Genomic DNA, 27,767 nt, shown 5'->3' on the forward strand with positions numbered 1-27,767 from the left:
GCCCCCCGCCTCCGTGGCGCCTTTCCTCACCTCCCCTTCCGGGGGCCTCTCACTTAGGGTGGAAGCCACAGGGTCCGACCCCTCCCTCTGCCCTGGCCGGCATCCCCTCCCCTCGCCTCCAGCAGTTCTTTGTTCTCATCCCCTCTCTTCACCTCTCCTCTCGGGGAGGTTACCTTCTAACCCGCTCCAGTCCGCGATGGATGTCTCATTCACCGTGTTTGTCTGTATCCTCCTCTGGGACGTCAGCTGGAGTAGCACAGGGGTCGCCGGCCCTTGTTCACTGGTGCAGCCTAAGCCCCTACAGGAGTGCCGGGCGCTACGGAGAGGAAATGTCTGTGGAACAGACGAATCGCCTGCAGCGTTTTACATGCATGTCTGTTTTCTGGGGGTTTTCTACAGAGGATTTTAACTGTTCCTCTCACTCTTGAGATTGTACAATTCTGGTTCTGTCTGATCCAGAATCCAGAGTTGCAGAATAAACAGCCTGTCCTCAACATGCCCATTGATTAACATAGAGACCCTCTTGTTGCATGTGTCCCCGTCACAGGAGAATCCAGCTTTGGCGGTTGCAATTAAAACATGTAAAAACTGTACTTCGGACAGCGTGAGAGAGAAATTCCTTCAAGAAGCCTGTAAGTTTCTAGAAATGTATGTGGAACTCCATTTGACTTTCCGTGAAATCCAAACTGTCTCTGAAGATGTAAGAAAAATAATGTTTTGACTTTTAGTGAGACAACTACATTTATTACCTTGCCATGCAATTAGTATCTGTATTTGTAGAGGCACGTGTCTACAGAGCTTCCCAGGTCAGCCGTCATGTTTGGGATGTAAAGGCAGATCGATTTCCTGTCCCTTCATCCTCTGGTACCTTGTGCCATAGCCATCTTCACCCTGGCATTGGGCAGATATAGAGATGCCAGCAGGCCCTGGAGTTGGGGGTGAGCGGGACAGACACAGTCCCTGCGGGATGGAGCCCACGGATGAGTGAGGGAGAGGAAACCCTGCCCGTCCCGAGGGGCCTGCTGTGGAGAGTTGTGTGTGATGGGTCCTCTCTCCTGAGGGCAGACCCTCGGAGAGCCAGGATCTGGTCCTGCCCGTTTGCACGCATCAGGCTCTTTCCCACCTGCCCTCAAGCTGGGTCGTCTTCCTGCTTCCGTTCAGCTTGTCCCTTCTGACCACGTACTTAAATAGTGTCTCCTTATGAGGCTTTGTCACAGGACCCTGCTCTTTCCCTTCCTAAGTATCCATAATTAAATATACATTGTCTAGGGACTTCCCTGGAGGTCCAGTGGGTAAGACTCTGCGCTCCCAATGCAGGGGACCCAGATTCCATCCCTGATCCGGGAACTAGATCCCCCATGCATGCCGCAACTAAGAGTCCGCATGCCGCCATTAAAAAAAAAAAAAAAAAAAAAGATCCTGCATGCTGCAGCTAAGACCGGGTGCAGCCAAAATAAACAAACAAATAAATAGATACACACACACACACACACACACACACACACACACACACACACACATACATTGTTTAAGTTACTCTTGTCTCTGTCCCCTCTAGACTTTAAGCCCCAGTGGGGCAAGGAACATGTCTGTTCTGCTCACCGCTCAGACCCAGAGACAGCATAGGGCTTAACTCATAGAAGGCACTCAGTAGCCACTGGTCGTGTGAATGAGTCTTGGTGTCCTTCATCACATGTACATTGAATTTCAAAAACATTTATCACCCAGTAGTCCAATGAGTAACAAGTCACGGAGTGAGTCATATTGTAACTTCATCAGTTAAGTCGAAGCAAATCCTAATCGTATTCCTGGATCTTTGACTTAAGTACAAGACAAGGCCTGGTGATGACTTCTGTCTCAACTAGTTTATTTCTTCAGGGCATCTAGGCCAAGAAAACACAGAATATACATCAGCCATCATTACCTAACAGCCTGTCTGCCTTACCTTTGGTGGTAAAGTGTATTATGTATTTTCAAAAATGCACATTTTTAAAATTGCTTCTCTTTCTCTAAAATTTTTATCAACAGTTATTGTATCGTGATTTTTGTAGGGCCTTGGAATCACCATTACAGAAATAAACTTTAGAGTTTCATAGGAGTAGTCAGTTCAAACTAACCTTGTTCTCTTTTTGAAAGGCTGTTATTTCAGAGAAACATGATGGACGTAGTATACCTAAAATCCTGTAGGGCTTTGACAGGCTCTATACGTAAGAGGGGAAGTAAACTTTTTCTATAAAGGACCATATAGTAAATATCTTAGGCTCTGCAGGCCAGATGGTCTCTTGTCACAGCTGCTCAGCTCTGCCATCGGGGTGTGAAAGAGCCACAGACAGCACATAAAGGGCTGAGCAAGACTGTGTCCCAGTGAAATTTAGTTTGTGAAAGCAAACAGCCGCCCCTGGCCTGAGCTCCTTGCCCTGGGTGAATGAATAACAGGTCAAACGGCTACACCTATTGGGTTTTATTTCAGCAGGGATAGAGTTTCCTAGTGACCACAAGATTCTCCTCTTAGCCCTGCACTGTGTAGTATTTTTAATAATTACTTCTGTAAAGGGTAACATAAAACCAAAAATGATGGTAAGTCGATTGAAAATGAGTGAATATACTGGGTTCCTGAATGTTTATCCAAAAATATCACATTATACTTAAGTGATGAACTGAATTGACAAGATGAAATTCAGTGATACATTTTGGATTTTGTGCCAGGTGTTTATGTGGGGGGGGGGGGCGGTTTGCTTGTTTGTTTGTTTGTTTTTAAATACCAGGTCCTGTTTTTGGAATATGTAGGCAAAATTGAGGGGGAGAAAATACCTTAAGGGTTTGAGTTCTCTCAAGTGAGTGTGGGGTGACTTTGCAAGAAGCCAGTGTAATCCTTAGGTGCGTTGGTAGGATATACAGTCCTCCATGTCCACAAGTTCTGCATCTGCAGATTCAACCAACTTCGGATTGAAAATATGTGGAAAAAAAATTCCAGAAAGTTCCAAAAAGCAAAAGCTTGAATTTGCTGCGCTCTGGTATCTATTTACATAGCGTTTACATTGTATTAGGTATTACAAGTAACCTAGAGATGATTTAAAGTATAAAGAGGATGTGCGTAGGTTACGTGCAAATACTCTGCCATTTTTCAGAAGGACTTGAGCATCCGCAGATTTTGGTTTCCCCCTGGGGGTTCTGGAACCAACCCCCTGTGGATACTGAGGGACGGCTGTAGGGTGTCTAGAGTGAACACGGTGAGAGGCCTGTCTCCGCAGACGCACCCAGCGCTGAGTTGCTCCACACCGGGCTCCACACTCAAATGGATACTAAAAGATATTTGCTCCTGCTGTGATTCTCATGTCCTTGCTTGGCATCATAAAAGTCAACCCTGTATTGGTCCCCAAAATTTAAAAAAAATTTTTTCATTTCAATAGTCTGTGAAGTCCAGGTACTTTGGGGACCACTGCAGTAGGTCACCATGTAAAGTCACGTCCCGTTTTGAGGTTCTGGAGTTCTGTGAAGGTTGTCCTGTTCTCACTAATCCTAGTGAGTGTACTATGCAGGTGACCTCCTTAGCCCTGATACTAGATATTAGAAATGTATACACACTTAAAAATACGCACCCACACATAGGTACGTGCGTATATGTGCAGGGCCCTCTTGGTCATCTTGGGCTCAGTGAGGCAGTCAAACTCACCGTGACGGCCACAGGCCATATCTGGCATCAGACTTGCTTTGAGGGGAGTACAGGACTGGAAACAGCAGGCCAGCATTTCTCCTGTAGCGAAGTCCTCACAGCAGTCCGGGAACTCGTTTGCTTAGCCCTGATAGTGATCTGGTACTGTGAGGGGATGAGGCCGCAGTGGTGGACTCGGGAGCCACCCGGGTCCGAAGTAGAAGTCCTCACAGACCCGTCACTGTGGGCTCTGGGGCTCTGCAGGGGACACCCAGCCACACCCACGCTCAGGGGAGCTCCTGCTACCCCGTCAGCAACTTAACCAATCAGGGGTGGTTTTTACCATGAAGGGTATTGCTTAGAAAACGAATCACACGTTCCAACTTCATGAGATTTCCAGAGGAAAACCTAGAAAGTTAGCCCCAGGTCAGATTTGTCCGTGGAAAATAAGAGGAGGTTTTCTGAACCCTTAACCCTCACAGTATGTCCCCCTGTAAAGCTGCTCACAAGTTCACTGCAGTGTCATCTTGTGCCTCACGTGGTCTGCTTTTTTTGTGCCATTTTATGGCGACTTGTGAGCTGACCTGACCGGTGGAATTGAATTCCCAGTTTCCACATCATTAGCCTTTGAGTTTTTTTTAATTCTTATTTTTTGGCTGTGCCACACAGCTTGTGGGATCTTAGTTCCCCGACCAGGGATTGAACCTGGGCCCTGGCAGTGAAAGTGCCGAGTCCTAACCACTGGACCACCAAGGAGTTCCCCATTAAAATGCCTTGAGTCTTATTTGAACTAGTCTTCAGGAAACTGAAATATTTTCAGAAGACTGACCGTGGACCACTGTTTTCCCCCAGTAACGATGCGCCAGTTTGACCACCCTCACATTGTGAAGCTGATCGGAGTCATCACAGAGAACCCCGTCTGGATCATCATGGAGCTGTGCACGCTCGGAGAGGTACCTGCCCCACCTCCGCCCCCCGCCCGCTCCGCCTGCCCCCTCGGGGAAGTGTGCGGCATACACCCTAGTGCATCTGAGTTGAGCGTCTTCATCAGTGAGTTCCCAAGTAATCCCCTAACTCAGTGCTGGCAGCAGTGTCTCCCATCAAAGGATTTGTCAGGACTGGAAGCAACAGGTGACCAAGCGGTTCTTTGTTCCCTCTCTGTTGCTGTCGTCTGAAGAACAAGCCCAGGGATCTGAGAGTGAAAGAAGCAACGTTGGTGGAGTTTGGGTAAATTAAGGCTGAATTTACGTAAATCAGAACAGTTGCTTCATCTTTTTGGGCATTCACTTTTCAGTGTCTTTCAGACCAACTCATGTTAGTCACAGTTTCTTTTTAAAACGTGAGTAACAGACTGTGGGCAGATGTCCTTATTTGACTCTCTCTGGAACACAGAAGCTCTTTAGTTGGTGCATCACCACCGCCTGGACGCTGGTCCCACCCGGGCCTGCTGAGCCACAGGAGGGCGGGCAGGCATGGGCGCCACCCTCAGTCTGTGTCCCCAGGCGGCTCTGCGGGCCCCTGCTTGGGGCAAACACGGCGATGTCATTTCCAGATGTCTACACATGACTCTGTGGCACTGAAACCTAGTAGTTTAACCTTCTGACACATCATACACGTTACTTCTTCTTTGAAGGACACCAAACAGTCTTGCTTTTAATGAAAATTGGGGTTTTCTGTTATCAGGAACCCGAGGGTGCTTTGGGCCCGTCATCCTCTTCGTGACGGCATCAGCCCTGCCTTCCGAGGACAGGCCACTGCCTGGCGCCTCCCACTGCTCTCCTCTTCAGCCTGGGTAACAGAGTTGGCGAGTGAAATATCTGAGGGCCTCTCCGGTGTCTTTCCTTCCTCTACCATGCCTTGCCAAATAAAATGGAGTGCTTACGGATTTTTTTGGTTCACATTATTTTTCTGCTTTTGTTTTTGGAGAATTTGCTAATTCTTCTGGCTTAAATCATCAATATTTCTCCTTTATGTAGGAGATTTTGTAGGATTGGAGTGTTAAATGCATCTGCCTTCTTTGCTATATTATTAGCATTTAGCTGAATTAGTCATGATAGCGGTAGCAAGGACCAGAAGGCCTAGTGCGTAAATACCCAACACGGGACCATGTTATCCTTCTTCACCCAGAAGGCAGAGGGAGAACCTCTTGCCTCCCCTTCCTTTCATCCCCTTGTGCTCAGGTCTGCCTGGGGCATGGGGAGGTCTGAGGGAGGTGGACTGACCATGGCTGTGGAGGAGGCTTGTTTGAACGGTAACTGGAGCTTTTTGTTCTCCAGCTCTCATTATCTGGCAGTATTTTATTTTATTTTATTTTATTTATTTATTTTTTTAAGATTTATTGATTGATTGATTGATTGATTGCTATGTTGGGTCTTCGTTTCTGTGCGAGGGCTTTCTCTAGTTGTGGCAAGCGGGGGCCACTCTTCATCGCGGTGCGTGGGCCTCTCATTATCGCGGCCTCTGTTGTTGCGGGGCACAGGCTCCAGACGCGCAGGCTCAGTAGTTGTGGCTCACGGGCCCAGTTGCTCCGCGGCACGTGGGATCTTCCCAGACCAGGGCTCGAACCCGTGTCCCCTGCATTAGCAGGCAGATTCTCAACCACTGCGCCACCAGGGAAGCCCCCTGGCAGTATTTTATACTGTGCCTTTATTCATTCCCTGGAAGCATCTTTCTGTATTTTTTCAGAAATGTGTCTAGAATCATGAAGATTCCAATTTTGCAATTGGATCTCAAGTAAAGAATGATTAACCATAATTTCTGAGCTGATATGTTTCTTTCATTATGCTTTTTTTATTAGGGTAGAATTGAAGCCATTCTCATAAAAATGCATTTGGAAATGATCAGCATTGTTTTTGAATATAGCTCTTCTGCTGTTGATTTTTAGTCTCTGACACTAATTCTTTCTCTTTTTTCTTTTTTGGTCACTGTTCAAAAAGCTGAGGTCATTTCTGCAAGTAAGGAAATACAGTTTGGATCTAGCATCTCTGATCCTCTATGCCTATCAGCTTAGCACAGCCCTTGCGTACCTAGAGAGCAAAAGATTTGTGCACAGGTGAGACCCGGGCGTGAAGCTGGTGAGCTGCCTCTGAGCAGGAAGGAGGTGGGGAGAGGTTCTCACTGTGCCCTGAGACCTTTCGTTCCCCCAACTCTCATACACGGATGGCACTAAATGTCCTGCTGTGCGTATCCCAGCCGAGTGTGGTGCCCTGGCATGGGAACACATGGATTTGAGGGGGTTTTCCTCACATGGAGTATGAAACAGGTCCATTATTCCTTCCACAAATACTACTGACAGCCTCTACGTGGCACTATGGACCTAAAACAGATATTGTCCTGGGACTTTCCAGGACACCATAGCGCCAGGAGTGACATCTGTTGGCCTTCTGCAGAATTTCTGTTCATAATCTGGGTCTCTTATTTGAATACAAGTTAAAGCCCTTACAACTTATTTGCCTTGTATTGTGTTAGAGTTTTGTTATCCGGCACTGAAACGGACTGCATCAGCAAAATCGTTTACAAGTGTTCCAAAGATCATTTTACTTTTATTAATGAGGTTTTTTAGTAACAGTAGAGTTACACACCCTGGTCGTGTATACTGTCTATTAGTTAATGCAGCCGGCAATATGATTGCATGAAAACTAATAAGTGGTTTCATTATTTGAGAATATTCTTCACCATCATTCAAAATAGTAATCACCATATTAATGAGTAAATATCTGCCAAAAGGAATATATTTGAAGTAAAATAATAAAAGTATTTCTTTTTCAGTGTATAATAAAGCTCCTGTTTGTATTGTATATAAGCTGTCTTTCAAAGTACCTGTATGTCTTTATATAACTTAGATGAGTTTGTGGGGTTTTTCCCTTGTATTAAAATGTATTGTCCCAAATTCTTCCTTATCAGGGACATTGCTGCTCGGAATGTTCTGGTGTCCTCAAACGATTGTGTAAAATTAGGAGACTTTGGATTATCCCGATATATGGAAGACAGTACTTACTACAAAGGTAAGAAATCAGAGCAATAAATAAGAAACAGGCTCAGGATCTTCAATGATTTCTAATTCTGAAAAAGGTAACATTCTGATATGCTCAGCTGATTTTTGACAGTGGTGTACAGTCAGGTCCGTGGAGGAAAGACAGCCTTCTCAACAAAGGTGCTGGAGCAGTTGGTCATCCCTGGCCAAGAAACGACCCTCAACCTAAACTTACTCGCCATTAACTCAAATGGATCATAGACTTAAATATAAGACATAAAACTACAAGACTTTTAGGAAAAAACATAGGAGTAAAGTTTTCGGATCTAGGGCCAGGCAAAAGAGTCCTTAGGCTTGACACCAAAAACATACATAAAAGGGAAAAATTGATAGCTTCTTCCTCATCAAAATTTAAAATTTTTGTTCTGCAAAAGACCCAGGCAGAAGGATGAAAAGACAAACTACAGAGTGGGAGGAAGTATTTGCCAACCACATATCTAACAAAGGACTGGTATCTAGACTACAGATAGAACTCTCAAAACTCAGCAGTAAAAAAAGAAAGGACACAGGTAGAAAGTGGGCAGAAGATATGAAGAGAGATTCCACCGCAGCGGGTATTCAGATGGCACGTAAGCACATTACCCACTAGGGAAATGCAGAGTGAGCCCACGGAGAGGTATCGTGCACACCTGTCAGGATGGCTCAAGTAACGGTAGTGACAACACAAAATGCTGGCAGGCACAGAGAACGTAAACTGCTTGTGCAGATGTAAAATGGTACAGCTGCTCTGGAAAAGAGTTTTGCAGATTCTTAAAAAACTGAACATGCTCCTCCCATATGACCTAGCTATTACACGCCTAGGCATTTCTTCCAGAGAAATGAAAACTCACATTTACACAAAACTGGTGTTCGTTCATTGTAGCTTTATTTCTAGTAGCCAAAAGCTGGAATGAGCCCGGATGCCCTCCACTTCGTAGACACAGCTGGCTAACCTCTCAGCAGAGCGGTGGGTGCCCTGGCTCAGTGAATGCCGCCGGACTTACAGATCTGCAGTCTGCTGGCTCCAGAGACTTTGATCCTTTAGCTTTGGAGCTGAACTCTAGCTGATGGGATTTTTTCTTTAGTTTTCCCAATCTTGGAATCAGATTGACTTGGTTCTTCAAATTATTATTAATTTTCATATTCCTGGTACTTCAGCTAAGGTTTGGATAATAAGTCCATATTATGCTTTTAGTATATTTTCTAGTTATTACTACCATTTTACAAAGGCCAGTTTCTTGCTCAGTTTGTTTGATTTTTACGTAGTCGCAAAATGAGCCCTAATCTTACATAAAAAATTAGTCTGTTTCATTTATACTGTAGCTGCTGACTGTTCTCTGTCCAAATGCTTTCTGTATACTACAGCCTGATCCTTTGTTATGTGGAAGGAAAAGTCTGGTTGTTTATTCATTTTGATTATGTAGTCATTTAATTTAAAAACGACCAGGCCACCTTTCCACTGTTATAAAATACATTTCATATCACCTCACATCCAGACTAGTCCAAACCCTAGAATTCCACTAAAGGGCTAAACTCCAAACAGCACGGTGGCCAAGACTCTTAATCATCTAGACATCACTTAAAGTGGGCAACTGACGAGTTCACACATTGTTATCTCAGAGAGGTCCGTAAGTCTAGATCCTGCTAGGCTTCAGGAGAACAGCCCCTCGGGGTTAGGGGTTCCTCGCTTGGAGCACAGCTGGAGAGTCATTTGTTGTGAGGGAATCAGAGGCTTTGACCTCAGTTGTCATGAAGGTGCATGAAGTTAAGTGGAAGAAAATTAATGAAACAAATGTAATTGTCTTCTGATTAAAAGTCTTGAGAGGCACCCTTGCTTATAGAAGGAAGTCCAGCCCCTGACAGCTCTGCAGAGCCCGGCACCCTGCTCCCGGGGCCTCTGGATCAGGGCCTGTCCCCACCTGGCGCCTGCAGCTCCTCCTCCGCCCCCCCCCCCCCGCCCCTCCCCCTGCAACACCCTCTCACTTCCGCTGGATTTGAGAAACTGTTTCTGCCTTTTGGAATTAGGACTCCTTGAGGGCTGGTATCTGGTGAAAGAACGTTGAGGGAGGTGGCACAGAGGAAAGATTTTAGGCCTCTAAAGAGGGCCAGTTTCAGGCTTTCCTAAGAGTGTCCTTTTCATTCTGTCGCCCCCTCCTGCTCTTCACCTCCTGGTGGTGGTACAGCCCATCCTCATATTTTGTGGATTCTATTTTTGCACATGCGTCTGCTTGCTGAGACTTGTGACTTCCCGAATCCACACTCCGATGCGTTCATAGTCAGGTGTGGATGTGCACGGGGCAGTGACAAGGTGTCTGTTTGGGCTGTTGGACAGCGAGGAGAGGGGCAGCCCCTCTGGCTCTGGGCCAGTCGGGCAGGTTGGAACCCCAGCTGTGGCCCCTGTGTGCCGGGTCGGGGGGCGGGGAGCAGGGCCTCAGGCAGCTCAGCAGCACATCCATGCCTCATTTTCCAAAGAAGTCAGAACCTGCCAAGATAAGTGTTTAGGATTTAAGGTTATAATCTATGTGAGGTATGAATATGTATGTACACATTTCTCCCGGGAGCGATGGTTCGGTGTTGAAAGCGACTTGATAGAGTGTAACCACCGTGAATGAGAATTGACTGTGTGTCGCTACCAGGCCGTCTCTAAAGCCGGGCCCCCAGCCTGTACATGAAGCCTGCACAGCCGAGCTGGGAGCTGACGCCGCCCGGCGACCCGGGCTCCCTCCTCCCCCGCTGCCTGCCTCTCCCCTGTCCCCCCAACGACCCAGCATCAGGGAGTGCGAGGCAGTTCTCCCAGAGATTTTGGCACTAAAAATCTCAGCTAGCTCTAACTGTTAGATTCCTAAGCAGGTGACAGGGAAGTTTTACTTTCTAAAATTAATCTTCTAGCTTCCAAAGGAAAATTGCCTATTAAATGGATGGCTCCAGAGTCAATCAATTTTCGCCGTTTTACCTCAGCTAGTGACGTATGGATGTTTGGTGAGTATTTGAAAACTTTTGTGTTAGAATTACAGTTCACATATTCTCTGAGAGGGATTTAGCTCTGTCTGTTGTCAGAGTCTGTAGGTTGGTTTGCCTTCCCTTGCCTGGCCTCCCTCATTGCTCGCCCGTGCCCTCCTTGGTTCCTCAGATGTGGGCATGTGCCGTGCGCCCAGGCGTGGCCCGCGGGGTCCAAGGTCCTGCCTCTAGCCCCTTCTCACTCCGCCTTCCTCCCTCTCAGGGAGGTGCTATGTCCTCCCTTCTCTCCTGTCTCCACGGCCTCAGACATTCCTTTTATGTGAGTGACGTAAATGGTTAACCTGTCCGTGCGGTTCTGTGATGGCCCCCAGATCCAGCATGTCTGAGATTGCCCTTCATGTCTGTTCTGGAATCTGGCCCCTTCCTGACTTGTCTCACGTCTTGGAAGCGTGACCCTTCGTGTTCTGTAGCTGCCGCTGCTCTGGTGTCCGCTGTGTCCCCTCCTTCCTGCTCCGAGTCCATCCCTGTCGTCGTCCTCCTGCTCTGCGTTCTTGCCAAGCCCCCAGTGGAGCGAGAGTGTGGCTCTCACTCGCTCTGCAGTACTTACTTCCACTACCTTATCCGGACTTTTAAACCACTCGCCTTTTTGGTGTGGATGACACCCCGGCCCCGCCCCGCTTTCCTGGTGTTTCTCCTGCTTTCTGGACACCTCATCCTGACACCTCCTCCTCCGGCTGAAGCTCTTTTTAACCTGCAGGAAGCGGTTGGAAAGAGTTTCTTCATTCACCTGAAATATCCGCTCTGCCATGAAGCCCCATGTAGCAGGTGTGCCATCCAGACATAGACTTCCTTCCTCTGCTTTCCCAGCACTTTCTCTCTCTGTCGAGACACTCACGTGTAGATCTTGTGAATAGTCCTGCGTGCATATTTTCTCTGCCGGATTTTAAACTACTTCCCAGGAGATGCCCTGTTAAGTTTATGCACCTTCTTTTTCCTATAAATAAATATAACTTTATACACATGAAGTACGTGTTCTCATTTTTTCTTCTGCTTCCTTGCTGTTGACTTTCAGTAACCATTTAGTGCCCTAACTGATATTAGGTAAAGGAAGGAATTCAATACAACAGGAAGCGGTGTGACATGATTGGAGAAGGCGCTGGAGTCCAATTGGCTTCAGATCCCAAGACCTCACCTGTCAGCTTTGTGACCCATAGAGCAGGTTACTTGTCCTCTCAAGAGGATTTCACATTTCAAAGAGTCTAAGATGCCTGTTTTTTCACATTTCTGAAGTAGGATTTGTCACAAATCAGTGGCCTTTCACAGTTGGTGTTAGTCGGGGGTGTGTGTCATGTGGGTCCTTGCCTACACTCATGTAGACTGTTTTGTTCATATTGGTGCTACTTTCTTGTCCGAATGAGTTTAAAACCGCTCTTTGGTAAGAATAAAATAATTCTAAGAGGTAACAAAGGATCACATTATAACTTAGTGGGCAGCATATTCCCCCCCCCCCCTTTTTGGTAATATAAGATAATTGTCTCTTATAATCAGTGGCATCTCAGATTTGATAAAATACAGTTTTTAAAGAAATGTAAGGTGTGAGAATTAAGGATAGTGTAAATTTCAAGGAAAGGTGGCAGACACATATGAAGGTCTCAAGAAATGATACCCAGTGTTGTTATCACTAATGATGTTGTCATAATTTCTGGTGAGAAAAGCAGAACTAAGGCATTATTTTTGTCATACACTCTTTACTTTGAAGTTGCTGGACTTTTGGCTAGTTTCCGATCTAACTCACATTAATGTGATGTAATGGCATAGTGGTATGCCTTCCCCCTCTGAGGCACACAGCATCTTAGGTGCTGAGGATACAGAGAGACAGTCACCGCCCCTCTGCCCCCAGGACCCGGCGTATGGGGCACACTTGCGGGGGCGGCCGGGAGCTTCCTGGGGGCAGGGCGGGCAGGGCAGGAACCTCGCGGGGACCTGGAGGAAGAGCGCTGGTGGGGCAGGTGAGAGGCGTCGAGTCCAGAAGCCAGCACAGGCAGAGCCACGGAGGAGCGTGTTCAGGTGCAGATCTGAGTGGCCAGGGTGCCAAGTGATGGGAATCTGTAGAGGAACCTGAGTGCTCTGACAGCATGAGGCTTGAGTTGCAGGGTTTTCTTTGTTAAGCTTCAAGCCAGCTGCTGTGATCATAAGCAGGTTGGACTGAAGTGGAGGGAAATCTAAAATTCATTCAGCTTATTTTGAATTGGTTCACTAAGCTATGCTATGAAAGATCACTGTAGCTGGTGGGCCATTTTCTAATGTAGATTTTTTTAGAGAAATAAACAAACCTCTTAGGAAACTAATGGGTTTTTTCTTGATAATACTATTTCATTATTCGCATCATACTAAATTAGTATTCCTGTTCTTATTTGATAACAGAGCTAACTGAATGCTGCTTTATTTGGCTGATGTGCCTGTAATCACACAGCTGGTTCTCTCGTACCAACTATGAAGTTATTCCTGAAACGTGGGAATTGCACTCCTGCTGCTAAGTTCACCGTTGTGTTTTCATCCCCACCTCACAGGTGTGTGTATGTGGGAGATACTGATGCACGGTGTGAAGCCCTTTCAAGGCGTGAAGAACAATGATGTGATCGGCCGCATTGAGAATGGGGAGAGGTTGCCCATGCCTCCGAACTGCCCTCCCACGCTCTACAGCCTCATGACCAAGTGCTGGGCCTACGACCCCAGCCGGCGGCCCCGCTTCACTGAGCTCAAAGCTCAGCTCAGGTAGGATGGGGGGCGGGGCCGGGGGGCGGGGCGGGCAGGCCTCCGCTGCTTCTCCCAGGCAGGTCCTTTTATCAGTACATCTGAGGCAAACCTGTTTCTTGGGTAAACGTAATTACTCCTTTATGGATTTGTATTTATTTACACATTGTTAGAACCTTAAGAAGATTACGTCTTCAAGTCTTAATAAACTTCAAATTGTGATCAGGTGTCTCTGCCCTGACTGCTGACCAACGTGGCACAGCCCACAGGCTCCGCGTGGTCTAGTCCCCGCCCACTCCCCAGTCTCGCCTCACACCACCCCTTCCTCTGGCCCAGCGGCACCCGGCGCCTCTGCCTTCCCCCGCTCGCCCGCAGGGCACTTCTCTTCAGTCTTTGGAGCCCAGCTCAGGGTTGCCTCCTGCAGGAAGCCTCCCTCATGTGCCCCACCCCCAAAGAGATAGCCCCTCCTGTGGCACCTCTTCAGCGCTTCTGTTGTTATAGCTCAGACATCCACGTTAACCCGTTCAGCTGCCGTTTTGTGACTCCTACTTCGTGCCAGACGCCATTAGACCCAAACCTCCAGCAGCCCCCAGTCCCCTGGAAGGAACACACGGACTTCTTAGTGTGCTGGGCCCCCCAGAGGGTCTGCGCAGAGCTGGCCTGCTACTGGCCCGACTCAGAGGCCTCGACAGGTGGCCCTCATCCCGTCTTGCTCATTTCTGTAGGCCTGGGGCAGAGCTTAGGACCAGCACCTGGTCAGTGCTCAATAAACACCTGTCGAACTAAAGTCTAGATTGAGACTTAATACTTTAATCAACAAGATATTTTAGTATAATACATAACCAACCAGCCAACGCCATGGTTGAATGTGCTGTTTCATGTTTGGAGTACACTCCCCTGATTTTATTTGAGTTTTTAAATTTGCTATATTTTCGTCTTTTTTCATAAAAATTACCAAATGTCAGGGTCCAAAAGCCCCGGCAGCTGTTCTAGCCCACCCTTATCCCCCGGCGCTTGAACCCTCTCAGCCTCACCTAACCTCCGGCAGCGCCTCCTGCCCGACTGACGAGTTTCCTCCAAGGAGAGCGTTTCTGGGAAGGAGCAGGGCCTTAGTGAGAAGTGGGGGAGATTCGTCCAGGCAGCAGCTGTTTTGCTAAGTGTCTCCTTTGTTCTGAGCTAGGTTCTGTGGGCCCAGCGGTGAGCAAAACACAGTCCTGCCCCCGGCGTTTGAAGTCCGGCCGAGGAGGTGGGGGTCGGCACCGCTGGCCGCACGGTGACACCCCTGCCGCCCCCCCTCCGGGCCTGCTTCCGGGGCCTCGCGCCTGGCGGCCCCTCAGGTCTTTCAGGACAGCTCTCTTCAGGCTGGAGCTCTGCAGGTTCTTAATTCTCATGCAGCTTGGCTATACCTGCTGTCCCTGTTGGAGCTGGTTTTCGAACATGCTTCGTTTCGTGTTTTGCTCATAAATTTTTTTGTTCCTCCTTGACCTTTCCTCAGAATCTGATAGATCCTGTCCATGAAACGCCCCCTCTGATACCAGTTCCACCCGCCCGCCTCCCCGGCGCGTTCTTCCCCGTTACTCGGCGCATCCGCCGGCTTCTGTCCACAGCCTCCTCCCCTCCCCTCAGTACTTCTCCTTGGTTGCTTGCTTAACTGTTCCTGTGGCTTCGCTCCCCACCTCCGTCTGTCTTTAGCTTCAGTCCTGCCTTTTCTCACAAGTCCCAGACCTGTGTCTTCAGTTGGAGGACATGGTGTTTATCCTAAAGCAAAGGCGTTACCGTCTCCTCTTGCCTGCCTCTTGCCCCTCCACTTGTGTAGGTTGCAGTGGGGCCTTTGTCTCCACCTGCATCTGGGAGTCGTCAGTAACTCCTCGCCCGCCTGTGCCAGCTGACCAGCTGGAGCATCCTCACCTCAGTGTCTTCGGACCCACTCCCTCCTCCCAGCTCTCCTCACCGCCCTGCCCCCGCCCCCGGCCCGCATGCTTCATCAGTCAGTCTTACCGAACCGTCGAAGTGGGAGAGTAACTCCCTCGCTCAAGACAACTTTCAGTGGGTTCCTGGCACCCCCTGTGTTAGTTTGAGGCTTCCAGAGTAGCATTTAAGGCTCCTTGAGTTACGGCCAGTGTCTTTCCATCCCTTTCTCACACTGTGGCCAAACTAACCCCACGCCTCCACCAGGAAGGCCTCCTTCTGCACCTGCTGAAATCAGCCCTACTGTCTTCCTCAGCCTCTTTCCCTGCTCTGCCCGTGGGCTGTCCAGAACTCTTGCTTCTTCTGGCCATGCTCGCCCTGTGGGCCGCAGATGGCCGCATCCCGGTCCGGTCAGCTCCACAAACACTGAGCACCACGTAGCTGGGCCTGGTGCTGGTTACTGGGCAAGAGAACCAAACACTTTTCCTGCCCTCGAGGAGCTCACAGTCTAGTACGTCTCATCCCCTACTAGACTGAAGCTCCTTGAGGACAGGGATCGTCATACTCACCTCGGTGTTGCCCACACCCCCAGGCCAGGAGCTGGGCCCAGTGAGGACCAGACAGCTGCTGAGTTCATGCTTAGCTCACACAAAACTCATGCTGACGCTGGCTGGAGGACTGTTGCTTTAAGGTGGAGTAGCTCCAAAAACTGTCCCAGATGAAGTCTTAGAACTAAATATAATTATTTTATACACACACACACACATATAAAAACATCATGTACCTATTTATAGATGCTTTCTTGTGAACAATTAGTACAGATTATTGACCATTAGTTTGTTCTGTCTGTTTTGTATTAGTCAGAAATGGAGTTTAACTTTATATTTGGAACATGTAGAATATGGCTACCAAATAAGCCAAATAAAATGTAACTTTATAATATACTAGCTGCTTGGACATCTATATGTAACAATGTATCACAAGTAATTAAACACATTCCTTATTGAATTTTTAAAATTTTTTATTATATCCAAGATTCTAACAAAGTAATAAATTTTGGATAGCCCTTACCCCAGGGCAGTTAAAAATGTTCCCAAATCCCATTCTCCGTGTCTATCTAAAGAGAAAATGCTGCAAATAGACTCAGTTTATTGTGGGCTCCACTCATCTTTGGCTGGACCACGTCTTGTTTCTACTGTATCGTAAGTTAAGAAAAGTGGCTCTCGGTGACTCTTGTTAGGCAGAGGGTTGTACTGGGATGGGTCAGTCTCTGTGACCACAGGGCCCGTCCTCCTGCCATGCTGTGTCCTTATTCATAGATGTGCCTCATTGAGGAGAATGAGATTAACCTCTGGGCAGCCTAGTAGCAAGTGTGAGAAATTCCTCAATAGGAAATTTCTCATAACATGAGCTCTAGCATTTCATACTGTGTGACCGACAGGTTATAAGAGTGCACTAAATATTTTTTGAATGAAAAGTCATTTAATCCCTAGCTAGTCAGTTAATTCTTTGGTAGATACTGTGACAAGAAGACCGCAGTAAAACCTCTTGAGTATTTGCCCCTTTGGAGCTTACGTTCAAAGACGGCGTTTCCCAGCAGTGCTCTGCGTCATTAAGGTGTTTGTGCCATTATAGGAAAAGGTTGTCAGTTTTATCTCAGGGAAACATTTTAAGTTAACGTGTGGCTTCTTAAATCCCTTTTAGACAAATGAGGGTAATAAATAAAATTATTGATTTAAATTTTGTACCCTGATTTTTGTATTTTTCTAACTTTTTATTGACATGCAAAGATGTGAACATATAAACATGCCAAGAAGTAAACAGCTCACTGAATTTTCACAAATTGGGCCCATTCCTGTAACCAGCATCTAGAACAAGAAAACAGCACTGCCTGCACCCCAGAGACCCACAAGAGGCCCCTTTTCCAATTACTGTTCCCCCTCCAGGGATAACCACTCACCATAGACTGGTTCTGCCTGGTTTTGAACTTTATGTAAATGCTATCATTCAGTGTGTACTTTTTTGTTTATGGTTTATTTTGCTCAACGTTTGGTTTGAGATCACCCATGTTACTCAGGTAGTTGGACTTCACTCTCGTTGCTGTATGTGTCCCATTTGTAAATATACCATAGTTTATCCCTTATACTATTGGTGGAAATTCAGATACTTTCCATCTTGGGGCTCTCAAGACTGCTGCTGTAGGGACATAACAGAAGTGTCATTGGGTGAGCACGTGTACAAGAATGTCTGGTGGATGCGTATTCAGGCATCCGCAGGTGTGCGCGGCTTTAGCTCTATGTACTGATAGCGCCTGTTTTCCAAAGTGGATGCACCAATGCAGTGTCCCCAGCAGTGATGAAAGCTCCTGTTGCTCCAGCCATAGTTTTTTTAAAACCTTTGGAAATCGATCCTTGTTTCTAAGCATGCCATTTTCACATATGAAGGGTAGGTTAAAGAAAGAAAAAATAACGTTAAGTGGTATGTAAACAATTTACCTGAGGTTTTCTATTCTAAAGATCACTGACTTAGTAGGTGTCTGCCTGGAAGGCCCTCTGACCCTGAGCGCTTTAGGAAGCCCTTTAAACCAACACCATGTTCACTAGGAGCCAGTCTCCATCCTCTGCCGTCAACCTTAGAAATTACAACATTGAAAACCAACGCTGACTGAGTGCTTTCTGTTGCCACACCTGTGCCGTGAACTTTCACACATTATTTCATCGGAATCCTCACGGTCCTGGGAGATGTAGGTAATATTGTCATCATCAGTTTACAAATGAGGAAACGGAAACTGAGGTTAGGCAGTTGAGCTGGGGTCACAGAGCTGGGATTCAAGGCACGCTCACCTGAGTGCAGGACGCAAGCTGTCAACTGTCACGCTCTACACTTTGTTTGAGCCATGGCTAGACATTAGTAAGTACTCTGATTACGATTTTGACTAGTGGGCAAGTTGTTAATATTGTTTAGTTAAAAAGGAAAAAGAAGAAAGAAAAGGGAAAAAAAACCTACTGTTACAAGGAATTCCTGCAGCTGGTTCTCTTACATTTGCTTGAGTGTCAACCAGAGAAAGTCCCCCAACAGAATGGCAGCACCTCTGGCTTCGGCACAGAAGCCCCCCACCCAAGGGTTTTGATGGGTGACGTAGTTTCCACGTGTTATCGCTGTTTTGCTGTCACATCTTGAGTGTGTTGCATTTGGCTGCTGTGGCCCTCTGTAATCCCAGAGTTAGTGGCAAGCAGTTGTGGAAGTTTTCGGCGAGGCTGAGTCTCTCCAGGGGTACTTGAGGCAGCTAGAGGCAAGCCACGCCAGTGTGCGTTGGCCGGCGTCCGCACTTGCCTGCTGTGTACTCGTCCTGTACCCGTAATACATAGCCTTGTCTCCAGCTTGGGTCTGGGGGGAGTTGTGGATGTTGTTTGTTTGTTATTATAACTTGATATCGTCATGTTTGCTTCTTAACTTTATCATACAAAGCTGGCCGTTGAGAAATCTGTTTGACCTAAGTTGACCTTGGGTGAGTGACTTAGCCTCCCTGGGAGAGCAGAATCACAAATCCTACCTGTCCTCTAGGTTTCAGGATTAAATAAAATCATCTAAAATGCATTTAGTTTTCATGCTCGTGGTGGGTACACACACTTGGTGGCTGCTCTGGTAGTAGCAGTAAAAACAAAGCTTCTTCTGAAGATCTGCAAGGGACCTGGAGGTCTTCGGTACAGAAAATGATCAGTTACTGTTTAAAAAAAAACTGGTTCTTCAAATGTAAAAGGGGTAGCTATTATTATCCAGATACCAAAATGCAAGGCACATCTTTTTGACATTTTGTAGATGTCTTATGGACATCTTGTACAGGTTTTTTTTTTTTTTTTTGAGTCCTTTTTGATTCTTCATTTGTCCTAAAATGTGAACTCTAGATTAAAAACTCTAGATTTGATTAATAACATGAGGTTACTTGTGCTTCTTCGCTGTGCTTTTAAAGTGGTTTTGTATCTGCTCCCCAAATTCCTTTCAGAGGTGGTGTCTAAATTCCTCCTTAGTCATCATATCGGCATTTTCCTTCTCACTGCCGTCCTGTTGGGTCTTGGCGTCATCTGGAAGAGTAACCTGTTTCTCAGTTACCCCTGTATTTACATCTTAAAATGTTTGTTTGGTTTGGGGCCTTAGTCTTCCCAGTAATAAAAAGTAAATAGTAAATCGAAATTTCATGGGAATTTAATGTAAAATTTAAATTGTTTCCACTAAAATTTATGTCATAACTGTTTCTTACCTGCAGGTAGCTCGTCTTTTTTTTTTTTTTTTTTTTTTTTTAATTTATTTATTTATTTATTTATTTATTTTTGGCTGTGCTGGGTCTTCGTTTCTGTGCGAGGGCTTTCTCTAGTTGCAGCGAGCGGGGGCCGCTCTTCATCGCGGTGCACGGGCCTCTCACTGTCGCGGCCTCTCTTGTTGCGGAGCACAGGCTCCAGACGCGCAGGCTTAGTAGTTGTGGCTCACGGGCCTAGTTGCTCCGCGGCATGTGGGATCTTCCCAGACCAGGGCTCGAACCCGTGTCCCCTGCATTGGCAGGCAGATTCTCAACCACTGCGCCACCAGGGAAGCCCTGCGGGTAGCTCTTGCCCTTCATTGGACCCCCCCGCACACAGATGTTCAGACCTTTACAGGTGCATCTCTACTTTAGCTTCACCTCCAGAATTTGGTTTTATGTGAAGTAAACAAATTTCCGGTGAGATTTAAACTTAAATTTCATAAAAATTAGTCCTTTGTACTTACGTGGCTTCATAGATCATTTTCACGTGATTACCTTACTGATTTCACAATAATTCTTAAGGGTGAGATACTGTCGCCCTTTTCACTTAAGGATCCTGAGGCTCAGAAAAACCCTATGACTTGCCCGGATTGTGCAGCTAACAAAGGGTGGATCCAAGACCCTGGGCCCTTTTCTCCGAAGTCCAGGACCACTGCTTTCCTGGGTCTCTTTACCACCGTATGCCCCTCCCCACTGAATGGGTTGCTGGCTGCCTCCACCCCCTGCACTTCCCCGCGCTCTGCTCGCTTCCCCTCCCTTGTCTTATTTGTAAGAGAGAACTTTGACTAGATGAAGTTCACACTTCAGCTGTAATCCACATATTTACTATTTGAAGGTCGCCCTCAGAACCCACAGTGAAATCCTCAGACTCATCCGGTAGCTGCTGTAATTCCTTCCCTTCAGTCCTGTTTCTGGCACCATTTTCCTTCTCTCTCTAGTTGTTCTTAATTCCCCTTCCCTAAATTTTGTCTCCAGGGTTATTACCCCTAAAAACATGGGGGAAGAGTGGAGTAACCATGAACGTCTGTCCTCCCCTCTGGACAGTGAAGGGCCAGAGGCTGTAGGTGGCCCGTCCCTCTTCAGGTTACAGAGGGACGGGGCGGCGAGGTTGATGCAGGGGCGCAGGGAACGAGTGGAGCAGCGCTGGCTCCGTCTCAGCCGGGTCTCCGGGCACCTGAGCTTAGAGGGGAGGGAGCGGCAGCCCCCGTGGCAGCGGGTCAGCTCTCATGAAGAGGGTTTGGCGCTGAGAAGCCACTGGCTTACCTTCTGCACCTCTTCCTCTCAACCCCCCAGATTTGCAGTTTAGAAATACCTTTTACATTATATTTTTAGTGATTGCTCCAAGTGTTACATTATACATCGTTAACTTTGCACCGTCTACTGAGAGTTAATAACTGTATTTCACTTAAAGTGTGGAAGCTTCATTTACCATCACCTTAGTCCTTTTTGCTCTAGATGTCGTGTATATTATATTCATATATGGTAGTAACCTCATAAAGTAAGATTACACTTTGTGTTTTTAATAGTGTTTTGAGGAAGGTAAGGGGAAAATCTTTTATATTTAACCCCATACAGTGCTCTTTATTCTTTCCTAAAGGTCTTTCTTCCATTTGGTTTTCGCATCTGTCTGAAGAACTTCTTTAACATTTCTTGTGGTGTGGGCCTGTTGATTAGTTTTGGGTTTTGTTTTTTTTTTTTTAATCTGAAAATGAATTGAACTTCATTACACTGAATATAGAACTCTGAGTTGACAGCATTTTTCTTTTTCTTTTTCTTTTTTTTTTTTCTTTCTTTCAGCACCTTAAAGCTTTCTTTCATTATCTTCTGGTCTCTGTTATTTCTAATGAGAAGTCACTGGCCTTTTAAATTATTACTCTTCTGTATGTAATGCGTCATTTTTTCTGGCTTCTTCCATGATTTTATCTTTGGTTTTCAGCAGTTTATAACTAGGATGTGCTTGGGTGTGGTTTTTGTTGTATTGATCATATTTGGGCTTCACTGAACCTCTTGAATCTGTAAATGTATGTCCTTGACCATTATTTCTTCAGATATTTTTTCCACTTCATTTTCTCTCTTCTAAAACTCTAGTTCCATGTATGTTAAATCTTTTGATAGTGTCCTTCAGGTTCCAGGGGCTCTGTTCTTTTTCTGTTTTCCCCCAATCTTTTTTCTCTAAGTTCTTCAGATTGGATCATTTTATTGATTTATCTTTAATTTTCCTGACTCTTCTCTCATCTCCATCCCACTGATCATCCAATCCTGTGGAGATTTTATTTCAGATATTTTATTTTTCATTAGGAATTTCCATTTGGCCCTTTTTTATACCTTTTGTTTCTCTGCTGGCATTTCCTATCTTTTCATTAACTATGACCAAATTTTCCTGTATGTCCTTGAATATAATAATAGCTCTTCAGAGTCCTTGCTTGCAGATTACAACTTCTGGGTCACCATTTGAGTCAGCTTCCTTTAGATTTCTTTTCCTCTTGAGAGTGGATTACATTTTAATGTTTATTTGTACATCAAGTGATTTTAGATTATGTCGTGGACATTGTGACTGATAGGTTGCAGAAACTCTGGATTCAGTATTATTCCTCTGAAGAGTGGTTGGTTGGTTGGTTTGTTGGTGGGTTGGTTGGGTTTTAGCAGGCAGCTAACTTGGCAGGTCTCACATTGCAAACTCCCTCCATTCTGTGAGCTCGAATCCTGATTCAGCTGAGTTCAGCCTCAGCTGGGCTGCCTGGAGCCTGCCCTACATGTGCATAGTACAGGGGTCAGCTAGTGATTCAGGCAGAATTTATACTCAGAATTTGCGGTACCCCTCCCTGGCTCTCTTCTTCCTGGGATTTCCCCCCTCACTTTCCACCAGCTGTGGTGACCCAAGTTCAGTCCTCTGGTTCTTCAAACCAGTAAGACTGGGGCTGGCCTTCTGGCTAGTGGCCATTAAATTGGGGACTCACCCAGTGCCGTTCCCTTCCTCCTAGTGGCAGCTCCCTCCAGAGCCTAACTGCTTTGTGCTGTCACAGGGCCGTTTCTTCTGTCCTAGTCTGTAGTTGCTATCTGCAAGAGGATTGGTCAAATAGGAGCTTCTCGAACTTGCCAGAAATACAAAGAGGTCACCATTCTAAAGTAAGATTTTAGTAGAAATCACTTTTTTAAAATAATTTTGAGATGTGTAACACCATAACCAAACAAAAGTACGTTATTTCCTGCGGTTTGAGATACATAATAAGTAAAGAGAGATGCAGTTTTGTTGTATTCGTGAAGCGAGATGTTCCGTCTGCTGTGCGTGTTTATAAGAGAAGAAGGGGAGGGAGGCATGTGCTGCAGCACTGGTCACTGCCTGCTGCAGAGGTGCCGTCCCAGCTTTGTCTCAAGCCTTGTTTTCTGCGAAGATACCAAGGGGGGTTGTTGAAGGGTCAGCTCCATTCCTTTGTGGTGAGGCGATGTTGGGTACTTAGAAGAGATCGTGTTTCAAAGCTGGCATTCCCATGAACTTGCCAAAACAAGCCATTTCCCTCGTGGCTTTTTTTTTCATCCAGTTTCTTGCTGCTCTCTCTGGATGTTTTTCAAATTAGCCTAAGTAGCTATGAATCCAGACTGATTTTCTGTCCAAAGCAAATTTTGTGATGTCATCATAAAATTATTATGTTTAGGTGATCAAAGTCCAATCTTTTTTTAAAAAAGTTTTTCGAGCATAGAAGAAATGTAGTTTCAAAGAAAAGAATAGTATTACTATAATCATTCTCAAGAAAAATGCTACAGAAATGAAATAGATTTAAAAAAACAGGTAAGGCAGGTAAAAGTACAGAACTAGATAGTATTTACTTAGAAGTCTTACTGGGTTTTTTCACCGACTTTATTTCTCCATCCTAACAGTGGATAGGACAGGCAGTATCGTTCCCATTTATGAAGGAGGACACAAGTTGAAATGGGCCCCGCTGCCCAGCTCAGTGAAGGTGCTGCTCGTAGCTGGTGCCCTTTTTGCTGGGACAGCGGGAACAGCTGGTCACCCACTCGGACTGATCGCCCCGTCCACTCTAAATCTTGTCTGTGTTGGAGATTTGCTTCCGAATCTTAGCTTGGTACTGGAAACGAAGACGCTATTAGACCACTTTATTGCTCTCCATGAAAATACCTTAGAAGTAAAATCACGTCTTGCTGCTCCAGAACGGAAATTTAGTGAGACCTCTCCATACCAGCTTGTGGAGCCCCGGAGACCAGGTTTCACAGGGAGTGCCGCAGGCCAAGAAAAGTCGACGCGTGCTTGCAAGTTTTTATGTCCTTTACTGTGAATTGATTACTTTGATGACTTTTTCTCCTAAAGTGAGGGAAGTAGTGATAAAAAATAAAACTAACATTAAATAAATACTCCTTTCCCCTCTTCCCAGTTCTCTTCCTAGATGGGGCTCGTGGATAAACAAAGAATGATTCTTACATGTTCTAACGTTTGTTAAATGAAAAGTCTTATTAGCTCTTATAGTTTCATCTCTTGGTGAGTGTGAGACTTAGAAACCACCATCCCAGGAAGAAGCATGAGGGCTCATTGCCAGTTCACATTAGGCAGCTAAAAGCTTTCAAACAGAATGTATTGCTACTAAAAATACTTGGACTTTGGGAAAATATGTTTAAATTTGACCTCCTTGACACTCTGCACATTCCAGTTTTTTGCTCTGGGTTCCTCAGCAGCTGTAAGGAGGAAAGTTCAGAACTGTCTCCATGGGCCCTCTTACTCCATCTATGGAAGAGCCTTCCCATTGTAAAAACAGATACTTCATGAGTTATTTATATTCTGCACTACTCTGAGCAACAAATTATGTTTTCTCCGAAGCGTTTTGACATGTTATTTTTTGGAATGATACTGAGGAACTCGCTTCCCGGTTACCCCTGCGTTGTGTGTCCAGTGGTAGCAGGTGATGCAGGGCCGAGAGGGAGGATTCAGACAGTGAATCAGTGGGTCAGAGAACAGGGGACAGTGAGTGTGGGCGAAGGATCAGGGCAGGTGGAGCCCAAGAGGGTCTCCTTATGCAGGGCCTCCCATGACCTATTTGGAGGTGTTTGTGGGGAGCAGTAACCTTCAGGTCAGGGTGGCCCAGTTCACTAAACAGCCCATGTGAAATAAACTGCCTTCGTGAGACCTATTTAAAATAGAGTTCCATTGCCTTAAAGAACATGTCACGCTTGGCCTTCTCATAGCTTACCTTTATTTTAATGATTTGAAGAAGTTAGAAATAAGGACAGTTTTTTTTACTTGATTTTTTCCTGATTGTTATGGACTTTTCAGTTGTTTAAAACTACGCAGTTTTTGGAAATTCTGACTTGGAGTCTGTTACTTGTTTTGAGGGCCAGCTGATTGAGAGCAGGGCGCTGAAAAGCTCCTAATCGGGGGCAGCCCTCTCTCGGGCCAGGGGTCTGTCTGAACCCCTGCTCCCAGCGGCCACCCTCCCGGCAGCCTGCACCCGTCCCCTGCGAGGCACGGGGAGGTGGTGACCGGTCTTCGTCACCAGTCAGTGCCCGTGCTCGGCTGATGGCGGCTTCACTCCCCTGTCACCACTCAGGCAGACTGTGGTCCAGGGTCTGTGCTAGTTCTGGGCGCGTGGAAGGGGGCAGCTCTCAGCCCAACGCGGGCAAAGGCCAAGCAAACAGGCTGTCGCACGCACTTGACCTGTGAATCGTGGGACCTGGGGCCAGGGTCCCGACGGCACTGGCTCGGCGTGCATCTGGCCAGCCTTGAGGGTGCCGCCAGAGCCTGCACCGTTGTTGAAGTGTTGTGCTGTTTTCTCAGCCATGATTGTCTAGATGGAGTGAGAAGAAAAACGAAATCATATTTTGAGGAGGGGGTTGCTTTTCTCTAAAGTGTTGATGTGGTCATTGAGGGAAGCGTTCCCTTTCCTTAAAAACAAAACAAAACAAAACTCGCATCTGTAGTAAGGGCTTGCTGACTCAGGGCAGTTACGGGATGAATTCTGTGTGTCCTCTGCTGCTGTAAGTTGCATGAGTGCAGCTGCGTGAGAAACGGCCTGCCCTCGCCTCCAGGCAGCAGGAATGTCTCCTGGAAACAGTCGAGCTGGATTCCCAGATTAGAAAGAAAGGCTCTGGGGCCGCTGACCTCACTCTCTCATGAGCTGCTGGCGCTGGGAGGTTCTCTGCTGCCCTCCACCAGGAGGCTGGGACTGGGAAGCCCCAGGACGCGGCGGCGGGGCGGCGGGCGGGCGGGCAGCAGAGGGCGGTGGCCGCTCCCGCGATGGCCCAGGGCCCAGGTGCAGAGCCCTGAGCAGCCCGGCGGGTAAGTAGCCGCGTGACCCGGTGCGGAGTTGCCAGTTTCAAGCCGGCAGGAGTTTCAGAAGTGCTTGTAGATACTGTTGCATTTCCTTCCCCCCTGATGAGGCAAAGTGCCGCTTAAAGTGAAAGTTGATAGGAGGTCGTGAGCCGTTTGGGGAGCGTTGGGCCGGATGGCTGTTTGGTCGGTCGCTGTGCCGATGTGGTGACACTGTGAGGGCTGGGTCTGTGCTGTGTGGAGCGCTGCTCGGGATTTGCTCAGGGAAACTCTGCTGCTTAAAGGAAGCCGGCATCCGAACCGTCCATCCTGGCCCCTCTTTGGTTTCCCAGCTCCTCCTCGTGTTGCCCCCTGTCCTTCCCTTACCTGAGGCTGTGCCCCTTGCATCAAGGCTATTCTGGAACCCTTTTGTGAAGTTAGAAACCCGATCCTCTTTCCCTTTCTTTATTGGCCTCCGCCGCCACCCGCGGGGCTCCTCGGTACGTCTGGGTGGGGTCTGGTGTGTGCGAGCTCCCCCCGGTGTCAGCTCCCCTTACATACTCTGTTGTCTCTCTAGCACAATCCTGGAGGAGGAGAAGGTCCAGCAAGAAGAACGGATGAGGATGGAGTCCAGAAGGCAGGTCACAGTGTCCTGGGACTCCGGAGGGTCCGACGAAGCACCACCCAAGGTAGCAAAGGCCCCCACCCCATCTCTGGCATTATGCCTACTAACTTTTGAGGTTTATGCTGTAGGGAGGTTTATGTCTGTGGGGAGAAAACCAAATAGCGGGTTATTCTAAGAGTAATCACTGCAACTTCTGTTCCTTGTTCACCCCGCCGCATACCACCCCAACGTGCACCCGTTTCCCTAATTTTGCAGCTCTGGGCTGTTCGAAATCATGAGTGATTGGATTAGGCCTGACCTTCCAATCCCCCCCCCCCACCACGCCCCCATCATCAGACTTAAGTGAGCACGCCCGGCTCAGGGAGGTTTCTCTCTGCTGGTGTCAGGGACCTTCCTGATAATCAGACAGACTATAACCAAGCCGAGAACGCTTTACGTTTTGCTTTATTTTGAAAGGAGTCAACTTCCACCTGACCCGGTTCCTTTTGGGCTTTGTTTTGTTCTGCTGAGAACCTGGTGCACATTTTCTGCCTTTTTCTCATCTGGGGCCGGCGTCCGGGTTGTCAGCGTGGGGAGGTCTGCCAGCAGCATCGCAGCCCTGCCCTCCGGCCTTCCCTCCTTCCGGCCTTCCGCAGGCGGCCAGAGCCTTCCCCTCTTGCTCAGCCGGGCTGGGGCTGGACACAGGTGGCCCTAAACACTCTCCTCAGGTTAGGGTTCTTTGTTCTCCTTTTGCTTTTGACAGGATGGTATTTTCACACAGTGGCTTACTTGCCATGAATAATCCAGTTCAGATCATTTTCTGGATGGTAAATAGATAATAGGCTTTTTTGCAGTTAATAGTTACCTGCTACTTTATATTTGATTAGCTAAAAATATATTAAAGGAACTCTGACAGTTCTTTACTTCATTTTCTTTTTGAAAAATGTTCAGAAATCTGTTAACAAAAAGTGCTATTTAAATATTGTACCCATTTTTTTTATCATGATGCCTGAAATCTGTTTTCTCGGCCATTGTTTTAAACTATTACAGTAAATATTATTACACATTGAAAGTGAACACAGGTGACTGACCCAGTTCTTCAGAATTTTAGAGGTGAAGGGTTCTGTAGTCTGGCTTCCTCCACCAGTGGGAAAACTGAGGCCCAGAGAAGGAGGAGGGCCTGTGGTCCGTTCTCTCGGTGTTACTCTGAGCTGGTTAGTGCTGAGACCACAACATTTCTCTGTCTCTCCTCGTGTTACAACAACAACGAAGTCCCTAGTTACCCACCGAAAAGCTATGCACCCCAGCATCTGCGGCCTCCACCTTGTA

At 46.9% G+C, this 27,767-nt stretch overlaps 1 protein-coding gene across 17 annotated transcripts in view; it reads left to right on the plus strand.

The window, feature by feature from the left end:
* PTK2 (protein tyrosine kinase 2) overlaps positions 1-27,767 on the plus strand; it is a 253,622-nt gene that overhangs the window by 187,505 nt on the left and 38,350 nt on the right. For 15 of the 17 annotated variants that reach the window (XM_059901755.1, XM_059901758.1, XM_059901756.1 and 12 more), the window contains 7 exons: positions 548-632; positions 4,505-4,605; positions 6,589-6,704; positions 7,556-7,656; positions 10,554-10,643; positions 13,193-13,397; positions 26,412-26,523. In XM_059901755.1, coding sequence (XP_059757738.1) covers positions 548-632; positions 4,505-4,605; positions 6,589-6,704; positions 7,556-7,656; positions 10,554-10,643; positions 13,193-13,397; positions 26,412-26,523 — 810 coding nt within the window. Of the gene's footprint in view, positions 1-547; positions 633-4,504; positions 4,606-6,588; positions 6,705-7,555; positions 7,657-10,553; positions 10,644-11,379; positions 11,648-13,192; positions 13,398-25,756; positions 25,865-26,411; positions 26,524-27,767 lie in introns of those variants that run through there. The other 2 variants (XM_059901765.1, XM_059901766.1) reach the window with 2 other exon arrangements.

The sequence above is a fragment of the Balaenoptera ricei genome, chromosome 17 (genome assembly GCF_028023285.1).
Source record: "Balaenoptera ricei isolate mBalRic1 chromosome 17, mBalRic1.hap2, whole genome shotgun sequence".
NCBI lineage: Eukaryota > Metazoa > Chordata > Mammalia > Artiodactyla > Balaenopteridae > Balaenoptera > Balaenoptera ricei.